Consider the following 15,785-nt stretch of genomic DNA (forward strand, 5'->3'; position numbering starts at 1 on the left):
TGTCTAATTTTTTTTTTTATTTATTTGACAGTCTTGTGTTATATACTTGAGCTATGTATAAAAAATAAAAAAAACTTTTTTATTTTGTGTATTTTTTATTTTTCTTTTAAAAATTTACAAGTTTAAATTAATAAAATCAATTATTTTTGTTTGTTGATAGGTCATAGTGGTGTAAATCAATTAGGTGGTGTTTTTGTTGGTGGTCGACCACTTCCCGACTCGACACGACAAAAAATTGTTGAACTTGCACATTCGGGGGCTAGACCATGCGATATCTCAAGGATACTTCAGGTCAGCAATGGATGCGTCTCGAAGATACTTGGCAGGTTAGTTTGAAGTAGTTTACGATAATCATTAATAGTCTCTAGTGCATTACATTTAATTTTATACAAAAATATATAAGTGACAAGTGTGTTTTTTTTTTTTTTTTTTCCTTTTCACCAAGTTGGTCAACAATTTTCCCAAATGCAATTATTGTTATATATGCAAAAATATTTATTAGTTGGAATATCGCAACTGAATTTATTTATAACATTTATAGTTTTTATAAATAAATTTTTTATCTTGCTTAATTGTATTGGAAAATTACGAATAATATGTTAGAGCTTTGCAATTGAAAACATGCTTTCAATATATATTTCGTCATTTTCATAATTAAGAGCTTTATAGTGCTACCTATATAAGAACTAATGCCAAACTGCAGTTCTGATATAGTTATTAATCATTTTGATAATCATGAGACATAGTATACATGTATAAGACTTAAATAATACAGTATTATTATTATATGTTTTCTTAGTAAGAATAATAAAATAATAATAACAAAGTAAAAAAAATTGAAAACTATACATATACATGTATATATTGTATTTTATTCTATATTCACAACCTCGACCAACTACTAGCCCAGGGGTTTTCGCATCTAAATTATTTAAAAACCTCCAGTTTAGTTAGTCTAGTGTTGTAAATAAAATAAAATACAATACAATTAATATATATAAGTTTTAAATTCTTTTCTGAAATCAATGAAAACGAGATTTGTGAAATCCAGTCCTGTTGCTCAGAAACAAATAGCTCAAATATGAAAAAGTTGCGCGCGCAGCTGACCACAAGAATGTCAACCACGTGTGCATGTCTCACATACATTTTAAGAATTTAATTTTTTCTCATTTAAACTTTATACATGTATATTTTCATACAGCTCTTGATGGAATATATTTTGTGCAAATTTATTACTTCATAACAACATTTAAACGCATACATTTAACTATATATACCGAGTTCGTTTCTAAAACATAATCATCACGATAAAATAATCAAGTAAATTACTAATAAATATTGTTTATTGTATTTATTGATTATACACTCTGTAGTCGTGATGTGACTATATCAAACAATGAATAGCTCTATATATATATATATACATATATTAAAACCATTGTTATACAATTAATTCAGTGAAGTGAGTTAAATATTTTTGGGATCTGTACCGAATTGAACCGCAAGCTTACTACTGTTCCAGGTATTATGAAACAGGCTCAATAAGACCAAGAGCAATTGGTGGTAGTAAACCTCGTGTTGCAACTGCTGAAGTTGTTGGTAAAATATCACTGTACAAAAGTGAATGTCCATCAATATTCGCATGGGAAATACGTGATCGATTGCTTCAAGAAGGTGTTTGTACCAACGACAACATTCCAAGTGTAAGTAAATTTTAAAATAGTACATATATAATAGTAATAATAATAATATATACATGAATATAATGAAGGAAAAAAAAACTCGTTGTTGCAAAATTATTCGCGTGCGTCCAATGAAATACTAGGGTTCATAACAACCCCAAGCTGAAGCTTCAATAGAAGAAGAAAAAGATAAAATAAGTTTCTATTTAGAAAAGTAAGACAGTGATAGAAGCAAGTAAAGGGCTGTCCTTTAAGCATCATCCACCTTCATTTTAATTTTCTCTGTCTTACTCACACTTTCTTGGATGATTGGCTTCCAAAACTGATGGGATTCACCATCCCTTCTGTCTTTCGTCGTCGTTGTGGGTCTTTTAGTAATGACTCCCAAGTATTCCTTCACGTTTACTCGCACCCTCGCCGCACTTATATATTTAATACTTCGTCTATATACATTTATATTCCCTAGATATAAGCATTGTCAGAAAGCTCTTCAATCCAGCTCTTTTTAATGTTTAAATTCTTTAATTCTAAAAATCACCATTTTGTCTTCAAACAAACATACGAAAGTTCTTGACAAGCTTTATTCAAATATATTTATATTTATTTTTTTTTTTGAACTTATTTATTTGTTTGTTCATTTATTTAAAAAAAAAATAAAAAAAAAGAAAAAGTTTGTATACAATTTTATTATTGCTTTTTTATTTATTTGTTTATTTTTTTATTATTTGTTTTATTTTATTTTTTTGACGAGTGTTGTGCTCAGTTAGGCGTTAATAAATTTAGTTTTGCTTTAAATATATATAATGGAATATTACACGGACCATTAAAGAATCGTTAATCTTAACCCACAACAAGTTATCGGTAACTTGAGCTTTGGAGAATACAACATTGGCTCGCTGGAAAATTTTTCGGTGCGATGCTCACTTGGAACTTTCATCCGGATTATACCGCGACGCCTTTGATCCTTCGAATATCGTATTTTTTTATTTTATTTTTTTTTTAACCTTTCTTCTGATTTTTTTCTGACTTTATCAATATATGTATATTTATTTTAAATCAGGGTTATTTTTGATTTATCTCTTTTATGATATTTTGCTCTAACTAACTATATATATATATATATATATATATATATATATATATATAATTATAATTGAAAAGTTTTTTTAAAGATTCAATTTTTATTATGTAGGGAAAACTTTCTTTATATTTGTTCGCTTGTTGAAAAAAAAGAATTCAACTGAGTTTGAGACACGGGGTTTTTTACTAATCAAATTACCAAACTATTTCATTACAAAGTTCTCTGAAAATCAGGATAAAATCATTTGAATTATTGTGAAATTATTTTAAAAAAAAAGATACTTCAGTGATTTCTTGAGATAATTTTCAGTCTCTAGAGAATAAAAATGCCAATTGAAAAGAAATAAAGTTTTTGACATTTTATAAATAACATTGCCAAATAAAGAATAATAATAATTGATAATAATTAAGTTATAAATATATGGAGTTAAAAATATTTAAATAAAAAAGTCATAATGTATGTATAAACACAAAAAAAAAAAAAAAAAAAAAAAAAACAGAAAATTAAATAAACTATTATTCTTTATTTGAAATCACAATCAACAGCAAAACTCTCAGTTGACAAAGTTAAAATATGTTACTGTAAAGTGACATTAGGTTTTCTGTGTGAAATGATGAAAAAAAAAAATATTCTATAAGCGAGTTGTGACGATTGGGAAAAATTTTATTATTCTCAGACATTACTCCCGTTATTGTAATGCAATCAAATTGAATACCCTGGGTAAACAATTTCCTTTTTTTTATTCTTTTGTTTTTATTTTATTCGTTATTTATATTAAATTTCAAAATTTTTTAAATTTTCTTTACATTATTAATTCTTTTATTTGCTAGACAATTTTTTTTCTTCTTTTTACTTTTCATTAAATACACATAATTCAATGTTGTTTTTTTTTTTTTATCAACTTTTATTTTATTTGTTTTTTGATTTTAAATGTCAGGGTTAAAATAAATAATGAAAATTTGTCGCATGTCCAAAATGGTTTTGTTCACTATCTCATTCTATCTCATTCCATTTTATTCTCAAACCATTTGGCTTCTGTATTTGAATCTGGCACCCGGTGTAGTAGCGGCCGCGTTATTGGTTTATTCGCACCACTGATTCGGAACTCAGGGGTTCTCAATTCACATTTCAGCATCTAACTCATCATAAAATTTATACAAAAAAAAAAAAACAAATTATTTAATAATATTATATATATTTTTATCTATCATTGATATAAAAAATTTAATTTTTTTTTTTTTCCAATTATATAATATCAAAAATCGATATAACTTATAAGTTGTCTCTTTTTTATTCGTAAATTATTTAGTATATAAAATTTAATTTTTATTCGTTCAAATTAACTGTTAACTTGATGATTAAGCCGCTAAATTGTAAAAGTCATGAGAAAAAAATTATCCTTATTTTTTATCGTATATATATGCATTATTTAGTTACATCCAGTATATATAAAAGTTTATACAAAGAGTATATATATAACCTAGTTATTTCAAAAATAAAAATTTAAACTAACCAAATAGAATGAAAAAAAAAAAAAATTCATTGTTTTTATATTTTGTGAAGAAAAATACTTGTGGGGGGAATTTGATAGAAACGCGGTAAAGTAACCGCAACAATGCCTCTCTGGGTGAGTAATAGATGGTCTAGAAGAGCCAAGGCAAGTGAATTGTTAGTTCTATTGGTCCTTGGAAGGAGTATATAAAGACTTGGATAAAAGAGATGCGCCAATGACAACATCAGATGTATAAAATAAGAGAAAGCAAGTCAGTAAATATATATGTTTTATAAGGATTAAGGAGGGTTATATATATACAAAAAAAGGAATATCAGGGGAAATAGCGCGAAGAAACGACACCCTTTGCCTCGTCGTTCTCGCGTAAATCAATGTGACCCTTGCCTCCCCTCATCCCTCTTCTTTAAGTTTGCAGGGTTCCTTGTCGACTTCTGGCGCGTCACGCGAACGACCCCTTTAGATGTGCTATATAGTTTCTGGTTGTGTGTTTCTATACTACTACTAGATATATGGGGATGTTGTAATATAGCTAGGGTATATATAGTGAAGAAGGATAAAATCAAGGGTGAGGTAAGTTAGGGGGTGTTGGAGACGTCCGGCTACTGCATTATGTATTTCTCACCAAACCAACCTCGACTTTCATACCAACTTTAACTCAACGCGTCGTCGTTATTTTATTTTTTTTTTTTCTCATCCTCTATCTTATCTCTTGACTTCCTAACGCCACTTTTTCTTTCGTTTCATTATTATTATTATTATTATTGTCCTTTTTTTCTCGTTTTTTATGTGTGTCTTGCTGCTTTAATCAGCGATCATGGTCCGGCAATATTTTTTTCAGAATAAAGAAAAAATAAAAATGTATAAATATAAATAAATCAATTTCTTTGAAATGGAATTTTTATTTTTTTCTATTTTCTCAATCAAAAATTTCATATATTATATATGAATATAAAAATATTAATAATCATTTGGATATATTATCTTAAATCTATACACCAATCAATTGTTCACCATCATTATTTTTATTTACATCAGATTTTTGGTTTCAAAGAAATTTATATTAAAACGAAAAAAATTCGACCCTATAATTTTCCTGCATCAAAAAATCTGTAACTATCATACTAAGCAATAAAAATAGACGCGTGGCATCTCCTCCTCCACACCCTAAATATATTTGTATTTAGTACAACATGCATGTAGATTTTTTATGTATTTTTTTTTTTTTTGGTAAAAATAAAATTGTTACATTTTTTTTTGTACCCTACTGTTAAAACCTTGAAAAGCGAGATTAAAAGCTGTGATTATATACATGGAAATTGAGCTGGGTTATATCCCCCTTTTTCCTCTTTATTCCATTCCTTTTTATCCCCCTCTTTCCCCCTTATTTTATCCACCCCCTTAACATACACAATCATCTTTCTTCTTCCCCATTTCAAATTGCGAATACCAGACGTTCCTCGGTTTCTATTTAAATGTAATTTGTATCTAGGACTACCACCTAAAATTTTTCGACTAAAATATAAGGATATAGTGAGTATTATATATAGAAATTAGATGGTTTGGGGGTAATATCTTTCCTCATCTCCGTCAACCACCATGTGGTCTTTTACCTCTTTTATATATGTACAAACAAACAAACATAAATAATATACTTTTTTTTTTTTTCATTTTTTCCACCTGAAAAATTTACAAATATTTAGGTTTATTTTAAAATTTCTCGGGTTTACCAAGCATCATGAGTTTACTTACACAATTAAAATACCATAAAATTAAAAAATTAATGTACTTATGAGCTGAAATATTATTATTCGCAGAAAAAACTTCACAGTCAACCCTTGTATTAAGTTCAAAAATTAGTTTAGTCAATAGAACAAAAATATAAACAACATATCTTTGAATAAAAATAAATAAATCTGCAGTAATATAGAGAAATTGTATATGAATGAATATTTTTTTTTTTTTTTTGTATAAATTATTAAAGCAATATCAATTTTCTCATACTAATTATTATAAGAATTAACTAATATATAGAAAAAGCAATTTTAATTTTAAAAGTAAAACAAAGAAAAGAAACAAAAAATTTTATTTCCACATAATGATCTCTGACGTACTAAACGGACAATATGGACCCCAAAATTAGGTGGTATTCAAGTTTTATCAGAAAAAGTTTCAACAAACCTGTAAAAAAAAGTGAGCTAATATACTGCAAGTAGTAAGTTAACATGAAAATTTAAGCAATTGGTAAAAATAAGAATTTTGGGAAAAAATTTTTTTTTTTTTATATTTCCCATGGGGTAGAAAAAAGTAAATAATGACAAAGGGGTTTGTTACATTATACGTTTAAAAATCAGTATAACAATATCCTTAAAAAAAAATTTTTTTCACAATAAAAAAAAATTATCATCGCTTACAGTGTGACGAAATTCGACCGAAATATTTGATAAATAATTTTTATTGAGCTCGTGCATGGTAACGTGTGTCAGAAATGTATATATATTTTACAAATTGGTATATATATGTATAAAAAAGGGAGTAAATACAAACCGAAGGGTGCAATATAATGACAGGTTTAAGTGCCAACAATTCACTGTCGTGTAATTATCAATTTGTTCCAACCCTCAAATTAACATACACCTATATTTATACAATACAGCTTTATTCACATCTCGTTGACATTACTCTCTTAATATAAAATTAAAAAAATGACAACATATATTTTTAATATTTATTATTATTTTATTTATTATACTCGTTAATCAGTTATCTGTAGGGAAAATATTAATTCAAATACTCGAGACTTGGGTGTTGCATGTATATATATACAACGACAAGGGAATGATAAAATTGAAAAAAAATAATAATAATAATTTTACATCCAGCTTATCTTCCAAGTTTCAATACACTCCACATATTATATTATTTGTTCAACACGTTATAGTATACACCAGCAATGTTGAGAGCATCATTGAAATTGGCTTTAAATGTTGAATGCAATGATGAGTGTATTACACTTCTTTTTTTTTTCATAATTTTTACCCTTACAACTTTTTTTGTTTTTAATTATGTAATTCTTTTTTATTTTTTATATTTATATTTTCTCTCCACGAATATAATCATCGAGAAGCCTTATTGCGATACGCACTGCTACTATCAAGCCATCAACATAATATTATGACGTCTCTATCCGGCTTCACAATAATAATAATCACAACCCCCTGTGTAACATATCACTTGTCTATGAGAACAAGATACAGATATATATATCAGCAGGGGGTGGAACATGGATAAAAAACGAAGGCTGGGAGGATTTGTCTCGTGTTTATTTTTTTTATATTTTTTTATATCTACCCCTGGCACTCTTCATCTGAGCTCTCTTTATATCATGATGCTTCACACTTCACGCTTCATGCTAATATAATCGATCGACAATGTGTCTCGTCATATTTTCAACCCCTCGACACGCGACTTGTGATTGTTGTATTTTGTCACTCTGTGCGTGAATTGTCTGTTTATTTATTAAAATATATATCTTAATCTTTTAGATTTTTTAATATTTATATCGATTATATAGAAAATAAAAGAGTAATATGACAACAGATTATTTGGAAATTTTATAATTTTTTTCAAAACTTTTTAATAAAAAGTACAGTAGTTTTTAGTATATACAGTGAATACATTTTTAAGATCAAAAACTTGAAGTTTAACAATTTTAATGTGAGAAATTACAATGTCGTTATAGTAAACTATATTGATATTGAGAGGTTGTTCACGAGATAATTTAGTGGTTCAATATTTCAAATTTGTGATTGCAATGAGTTTCACATGAATTCACTTATTACAAATGATTGCAAGTTATTTTAAGTGATTTTTCAATAAAATCAATAATTTCAACAATGAAAAAAATGTATCAATGTATTTCCTTTATTTATCAACTCGAACATATACTTGCATAAAAAAAATTCATGTCACGTGAAATATGTGATTGCATTATTGCATTAATAATTGCAAGATTGCAAAAAACTTAAAGTTATCTCAAATATTTTTAATGATTGCAAGCAATCATTAAATCAAAAGTGAAAAATAATTTTTTTCAATTTCATGATATTTCAAGTGATTACATAGTGTTGCTAATTGATTTAAAAAAAGTATAGTTGGGTGATTTTATTTGTAAATGAGCAACTGTTGGTCTAATAAATAAATCAAGATTTCATCAGTACCAACGTATAAGTATCTATAGATATACACTACAAATTACATATAAATTTATAAACTAATTATCCGAGAAAATGAATAATAATTAAGGTAAATTTTATATATAATAATTAGAATAGAATAAATAGTTTGATATATATAATATGTAGACTGTGGGATATATTGGCCGTGGGATTGCATCACGTGGTTCCCTGTAGAGAAAAAGAAACGCCCGGACAGCCGGTTCACATTTAATGTTATATATATTGGCAAAAAAAGAGAATGAGTTAGTACCCTCGAGAAGCGTGTCACAAGCATCACAACGTTGAAACGCGCTGACATTTCGGACCCCCATCGCGATAAACCACCCCGCTGAACATGTCGAGTATCACCAAGCTCGACCACGTCGTCTCGGTATTCCCAGGAGCTACTTGATATTTTTCTTCCATCATCTTTTTACATTTTTTTTTTTTTTTTTTATATATATATACATACTACTTGCGAACAAATATAATATATATTTTCATCTATAAAATATTTTAAATGTTTAATGTATTTTGATGTCATTAATATTATTATATCACGTACATGTATATATATTTAAAGCTTAAACCTCGACTGTATTCATTTTATTTATACTCTATTTAATTATTTATTTATTCATTTATTTATTTTCAATAAAATTTTTCACTTTCAAAGTGGCTTGCTAAGGTAACAACAATGATTACAAGAGTCACCGGTATACAATTGAGGGTGCTATTGTGAATCGATTTATTTATTTTTCTTTTTTATATTCTATGACAATTGGTCTAAAGTGGTAGACCGTGACACATGTCTCGTTGATGTGGTGATATATTTTTTTCAAGACCAAAGAAATAAAATAAAATGCTTCTACCGCGGTAAATAAAAAAATATATATATTTATATATTTATATGAAAAAATATTATGGCAAAACAGTTGGACACTCGATGTCGTCTCAAATGTCGTTTGACTGACATTTTTTTTTTTTTTTGGGTCCTCAAATTTTTTGTGGTTTTATTGGCCTTATAGTTATTATTATTATTATTATTATGTAATATCATGTTTATTATTTTGACTTCGAGAAAAAAAAAATTTATATATATCTATATACTGCCTATATTTTTCATTTAATTCTTTGTATTTTTTATTTTATTTTTTATTTTTTTATCCCATCGAGATTTCAACACTCTTGCTGATAAATCCCAATGGAAATCGAGGTAATTTTCACGCAACTGATTAAACCAGTATTTTAATCATCAAGTAATAAAAGTCACGAGGCAATCAGGCTAAAGCACTTGAACATACAATTCGACTTGAAAACTCTCTATGTTTATTTATTTTTATTACTCTTTTTATTTTCTTTCTCATCTTTTTTCGATTTTTACGAAAGACAGAGCGTAAAAATTATGGCATATTGAATAAATTATATATGGAAAATTTTTTATTTACACATTAACTATATAAACATATATACTTTTAAATGTAATTAATTTGATGTGCAATATTGATGTTACAGGTGTCATCAATAAACAGGGTACTTAGAAATTTAGCTGCACAAAAAGAACAACGTCAACAACATCAACAACAACACCAACAACAACAACAACAACAGCAACAATCTGTTGGTGTTGGTGCATCTAGTCCAGGTGAAAGTGTTTATGATAAATTAAGGCTTCTAAATGGACAAACAAATGGATGGCCAAGACCAAATCCTTGGTAATTTTATTGATTATATATACATGTATACATGTACTCTAAAAAAAAAGGTTTTCATGAGATTATTATTTTTAATTTAGGAATATTTTATTCAAAATAATACAATGTCAAATACAAATCAAGTAAATTATTTTTTTTTATACTTTTTATTTCAAATAAACAACCAATTTTTATATTTTTTTTTCTATATATAATCATAAAGAAACTTTTTTTTTTTATGTACTTTAAATTTAATTTTCATTTATGAGTTTTTTTTTTTTTTTTTGTTTACATGATTTATTTAGTTGAAATAAAATTCAAATTTTTTTAATTTTTTTTTTTTAAGGTATCCAACAGGTGCTGGTAGTCCATTTCCATCACTACAAAGATCATTGAGTCCAAGTCATTGCACAGTACTTGCACCTGATCCTGCAGATATACTACATGCAAAAAAAAGTGAGTTTTATAAAATTTATTATATATTTTCAATGAATTATACATATGTACATAATATTGTGTTTCGTATCAAAGAGAGAGAGACCACAAAGCACTTTGTTGTTCACTTGCAATATAGCCTCCAGGCGTTATTTGCCAAATTGGTACCACAAACTGTAGTAATTTTCACAAACAAACACATGTGAAGGCAAATATATTTGTGTGTTATCATTTGAAAGGATTATACACACGTTAATATTATATAATTAATCTTGTGCATACAAAGGTACATATATATGGAGGAAGATGTATTAATATCAATCATGTATTCGTTGTGCTCATGACATATAGATGGCACACCAAAAAAAAAAAAAAGCAACATCTAAAATTATCATAATGTTTTTATACGGGTTATATGAAAAAACTTGGAATTATATATTAGAAGAATTTTTCTTTTTCATCTGCATATAAACTAAAATGAAAAATTATCGATTATTCTGGTAGTTTTTACTTTTTACGGAGAACCCAATGCAATTTTCACATATATAATTACCGTAAAATTTTCTCAGCTTTCAGAGTTTACAGCTTTTCGTATAATTAAAACTCAATTTTGAATTTTATGCAGATTCTAGAAAAAAATAATTTTTGTTTTGTCAAAAGACATATAATAATGATACTTGTTATAATTTCCCTATTCAAATTTGAAATATAATTATCATTTATTCAATTAATCTTCAAATAAATGATGTGAGAGGTTTTAAATAATAAAAAAAATAAATCAGATTAAAGATTTCGTCAAACTGCATCGACTTAAAACCATTCAACTTGAGTCCTATGTACAAAAATTTTTAGAAAAACCATTCAGTTATAGTCCATGCAGTAATCTCATGTGCTCACACCATACACGAATAATATGTTTACAATATATTTAACGTATCTATAGATTAAATCTTATAATTAATTTACCATCAAAGACAGTGATTATCTGTGAAAGACGTTGTTGTGGTTAGGGTATAATTTCAAATAGCAACTGTTGCAGTATATTTCACAACCACACATGTGGACCCCGCCGGCTAGGATTACCGTGGGGGTGTTTTCCATAACTTGTTTCTACCACACTATTTTATACATCTAGGGGTAGTTTGTTGAAACAACGCCCCAGGGTCTTCAAGGACCCCCAAAGGACCAACAAACTCGATTATATCGCAATCATCGGGTTCTAATCGCTGCAACTGTTTATGATAAAAAAAAAACTATTTATATATTATATTTTGAAAAATATACATTATGAAAAAATGTACTTTAAAAAATAAAAAATAATGCATATCCATATATGAAAAAAATAAAAAAAAAAACCATGTGCAGCATATTTATATTTTGACGAACTGTTTTGTCTTTTCTCGAAGGTGAAAAAACAATGCCACGACCCTTCATCACTGGCTTTTCACCCTGTATATACATATATATTTTTTTTCTTTCCCTTTTTTAGTCCGCTTGCTCAACTTTTTTCTTTTTTCTATAACTCTTTTTTACTTCTTTCATATTGTTTTTTTCTTTTTTTTGTAGTTGTGTGTGTTTCTTTGGCCTCCTCGTGGAATTCTCTCGCATAAGAGAAAAAACACTCTTTTTATAGGTCGATGCATCCATTGTTAATAATATTTTTTTCTTACCATAGAAAATTATAAAAGATTAAAATAACATCTATTTTGTATTGATCATATTTATATTGATTAAAAATGTTACAACTTTTTTTTTTTCCAATATTACGTACATATATATAAAATTATCGAAAAAAAGATGGCTGCTGGGATTTAAATGGAGTCTTTATTGAAAGGACACCTTTTATCATCTCTTTACAGTTTATCTTGTTCTGATGTTGTCTTTTATTATTATTATTTTTTTTTTTTTCAACATCTTTTGTTTATATATTTTCTTTAGCTCAGAGCGTTGCCGCGTTTTCGATGCGAAAATCTTTTATATCGTTGATCGAGACAATGCCACGTTACTCCATACACTGTTTTATGGTAAAGTCTTGTCTTTTGCAGAATAGATGAACAACAAAAAAAAAAAAAAAAATTACAAAACAACTAAAAGAAAAATATAAAACAAAAAAAACAAACAAACTCAAAAGCCAGTATGAGCTGTGTATATATGCATGAACCTTTGAAATGTTTCATACTTTATATATGAATCATAAAAATGATTGCTTTTGAGGTTAAGAAAAATATAGAGTATGTATTCGCAGGTCAGTAAATCTGTCACATTGAGTCGTGTCAATTCTCAGTATAACGATTTATCGTATCCGTCAATCTTCAGCTCTGATGACCTCCTGTTCGTATATCATATTACTATTACTTGGTCTCGTCACCCAATATATATATATATATATGCGTATATATAGATATACAATATGTAACACACGCCCATGTTTATATACTCGTTTCCCATTTATTATTTATTCAAAGTGATTTATCTCGGCTTTTTGCCTTTTGTCTTTTCATGGCTGGTGTGTTTATCCGACCGCGCCATCGCCACGACTCCTATCCTCGGTTGGATAGGATAAGAATCTTGAATTGTGGGGAATGGTGGAAGGTGTCACGTCACATATTACTCATAAATATATTTTTTTCTTTTCTTTATAAACAAGATACAATTATTATTATTATTATTATTATAAAACATGTGAAAAATGTGTCATAATTTATAATATATTATAAAACTATAGGTATATTTATAAAAAATATCGTTTTTTGAAGACTTTATAATTGTCCATTTTTTGAAAATAATAAGTTAATAAACATTGTAAAAAAAAAAAATATTTCATAGTTACGTATAGATTATTGAGAAATAATGAGAGTTTAAAACCACCAAAAAAAAACCACCAATTGTTAACAAATCTTATTATAATTTAAATAAAGAAATAAAAAAAAATCAACAAAAACTACCAAAATAACAAGAATTGTCAAAACTGAATTCATGAATTTATTCATCTTTTATTTTCAAGAACAACAAGTTAACTAGCAATCCAAAAACTTCAAAATTCTTAAGAGATGATCAGGTTTTCCAAGCTGAACAATTTAAGCTCCATTTGAGCTTTCTATGATAATTATATTTTACGAGTTGTAATCAATAAACTATTTTTCTTTGGTGATTGTACATGATCTCACACCGTAGTAAAATATAATGATAATATCGGTCAAATGGCAAATGCAAATTAATAGAAAAAAAAAAAAAATGTTTTAAGACCCTTTGGAATAATTACAGCGTGAGATGCGAGAAAGAAGTTCAAGTGTCTTGGGATGAGGACAAAGTGTCGTCAATCCTCCCCTAAGACGGAAAAGAGTTCTTTTCACTCGGCACTTTTAGTCTCTTGGACGTTGGTTGAGGGTGAATACGATAATAAAAAGAAAAAAAAAATAGGGTGGATGATCTGCTCCGTAATGCCAATCGATACCTTCTTTTATACGCTTCTACATTTTTCCTTCAATAACATAAAAAAAAAAAAAAACCCGGATACTTAGGAGTGGTTGGCACGGGCTAAGAATTTGCCTTGGGTTAAAAACGTGAGTTGAATCTTTTGAACAATTTGTAGATTTTTAAATCTATTTGAAACTTTTTTTTTTTTATTATTTATTTAGAATTTATATATAAAATTTTTGTTCCTATATTTTTTTCATTTTTTTTTTATCGATCTATTTAATGAAAGACTTGAAAAACAAAAAGCATTTCATTTTAGTCATTTACTCTTTCTTTCAATTGTTGTTGTTTTTTTTTTTTTCATTTCTTATTTTTTAATACATGAACTGTTGGGGAATGATTGAAGAGCTTCCTGCTGAGTTTGTCTAGATACTGGATTTATTTTTTTAAATGTCAGTATGTATACCATACAGAGTTCCACCTGCTTCGATGTTTTTCGCTCTTTTGTACTATCATCGACCTCCTTCTGTGACTTATCCGTATATTACTGTGCCCAATTGCACTATAAAATTTTTTCTTTTTATTTTCGCACTTTGTTTTTTTTTGTCTATCATATATACAAAGAATTTTTTTACTAATCAAATAGGTATATACACAGGCTTTCAAAACTTGTCAATAAATGATGAAATATACTGTGAGTGACAAAACAATCAAATTATATATATATAGTAGGTTTTTTTTTAAGGGTAGTTTTAATTCAAGGTAGCCGAAATATTATTGAACTTTGATGAAAAATACATTCTTTATTATGAATTTAGTTTACAAATATATAAGCTTGAATTTAATTCTCACTGAAAAAAAATATATTCTGATTGAAGCAAAATAATAATATAACTCAAAAAACAATAAGAAATAGAGAAAACAGCAGGAGTTCTCTTGAGTCTCAATTAGGAACAAGAGTCGTAGGGAGATATATATATATATATATATATATATCATCAAAAAGCTCTTTTAAATGCAGCATATTCTGTCTTTCTCTGAAATTTCTCACTCGGTCAGATTGACTCTGAAACCACGCAATGCCAACCCTTTTATTGCACCAGATGTCACACTTGAAACGTCTTTTCTTCGCCTTCTGCTATTGAATTATTTCACTCAACTCTGCACATATATATATATATTAAATAATCACTTTGTATATATATAATATTCTTTTCCGATCTAGTAATTAGCAAACAAAGTATCTAATTACAATAAATACAAGTATTTTTATTTTTTTTTATTTTTCACGCATATTGTTTACAACTTTTCCAATTCGTTGATTCGAATTGCCTTGTATAATAAAGCTTCAAACAATTGAATAATGAGGTATATAAATTTTACATATATATAATGCTCATTTATTAGAATATATATATAGAACATTTTTATAATATAATTATGTTTCCTAATTAAAATTATTAATAGATTCTTTTATCAAAAATCTAAAAAAAAAATACTTTTATAATTGATTCATTAATTTTTTTACTACCGGGAAACAAAAAAATAAAAAATATATAGTAAAAAATAAAAAAAAATTCTAATGTTCAAGATAGTTTTTAATCTCTTGCAGATATCAGAGAGTATAGGTACATAAAATGGTTTATCGCAAATATGATTCTTTTTTTATCTCAGGAAAAATAAAATTTACGTGAAAAAAAGGCATCACTGGATCTAGCTTTTATAAAAATTAATATTCCCTACGTGGGT

The 15,785-nt window shown here is 27.1% G+C and overlaps 1 protein-coding gene across 3 annotated transcripts in view; it reads left to right on the forward strand.

The window, feature by feature from the left end:
* LOC122851866 (paired box protein Pax-6-like) overlaps nt 1-15,785 on the forward strand; it is a 52,153-nt gene that overhangs the window by 21,101 nt on the left and 15,267 nt on the right. For all 3 annotated transcript variants that reach the window (XR_006373747.1, XM_044151355.1, XM_044151354.1), the window contains exons 3-6: nt 161-326; nt 1,523-1,703; nt 10,006-10,205; nt 10,531-10,640. Coding sequence is in view for 2 of the 3 variants with exons in the window: in XM_044151355.1 (XP_044007290.1) it covers nt 161-326; nt 1,523-1,703; nt 10,006-10,205; nt 10,531-10,640 (657 nt within the window). In the remaining variant the exon portion in view is untranslated. The remainder of the gene's footprint in view (nt 1-160; nt 327-1,522; nt 1,704-10,005; nt 10,206-10,530; nt 10,641-15,785) is intronic.

This window comes from Aphidius gifuensis, linkage group LG3 (genome assembly GCF_014905175.1).
Source record: "Aphidius gifuensis isolate YNYX2018 linkage group LG3, ASM1490517v1, whole genome shotgun sequence".
NCBI lineage: Eukaryota > Metazoa > Arthropoda > Insecta > Hymenoptera > Braconidae > Aphidius > Aphidius gifuensis.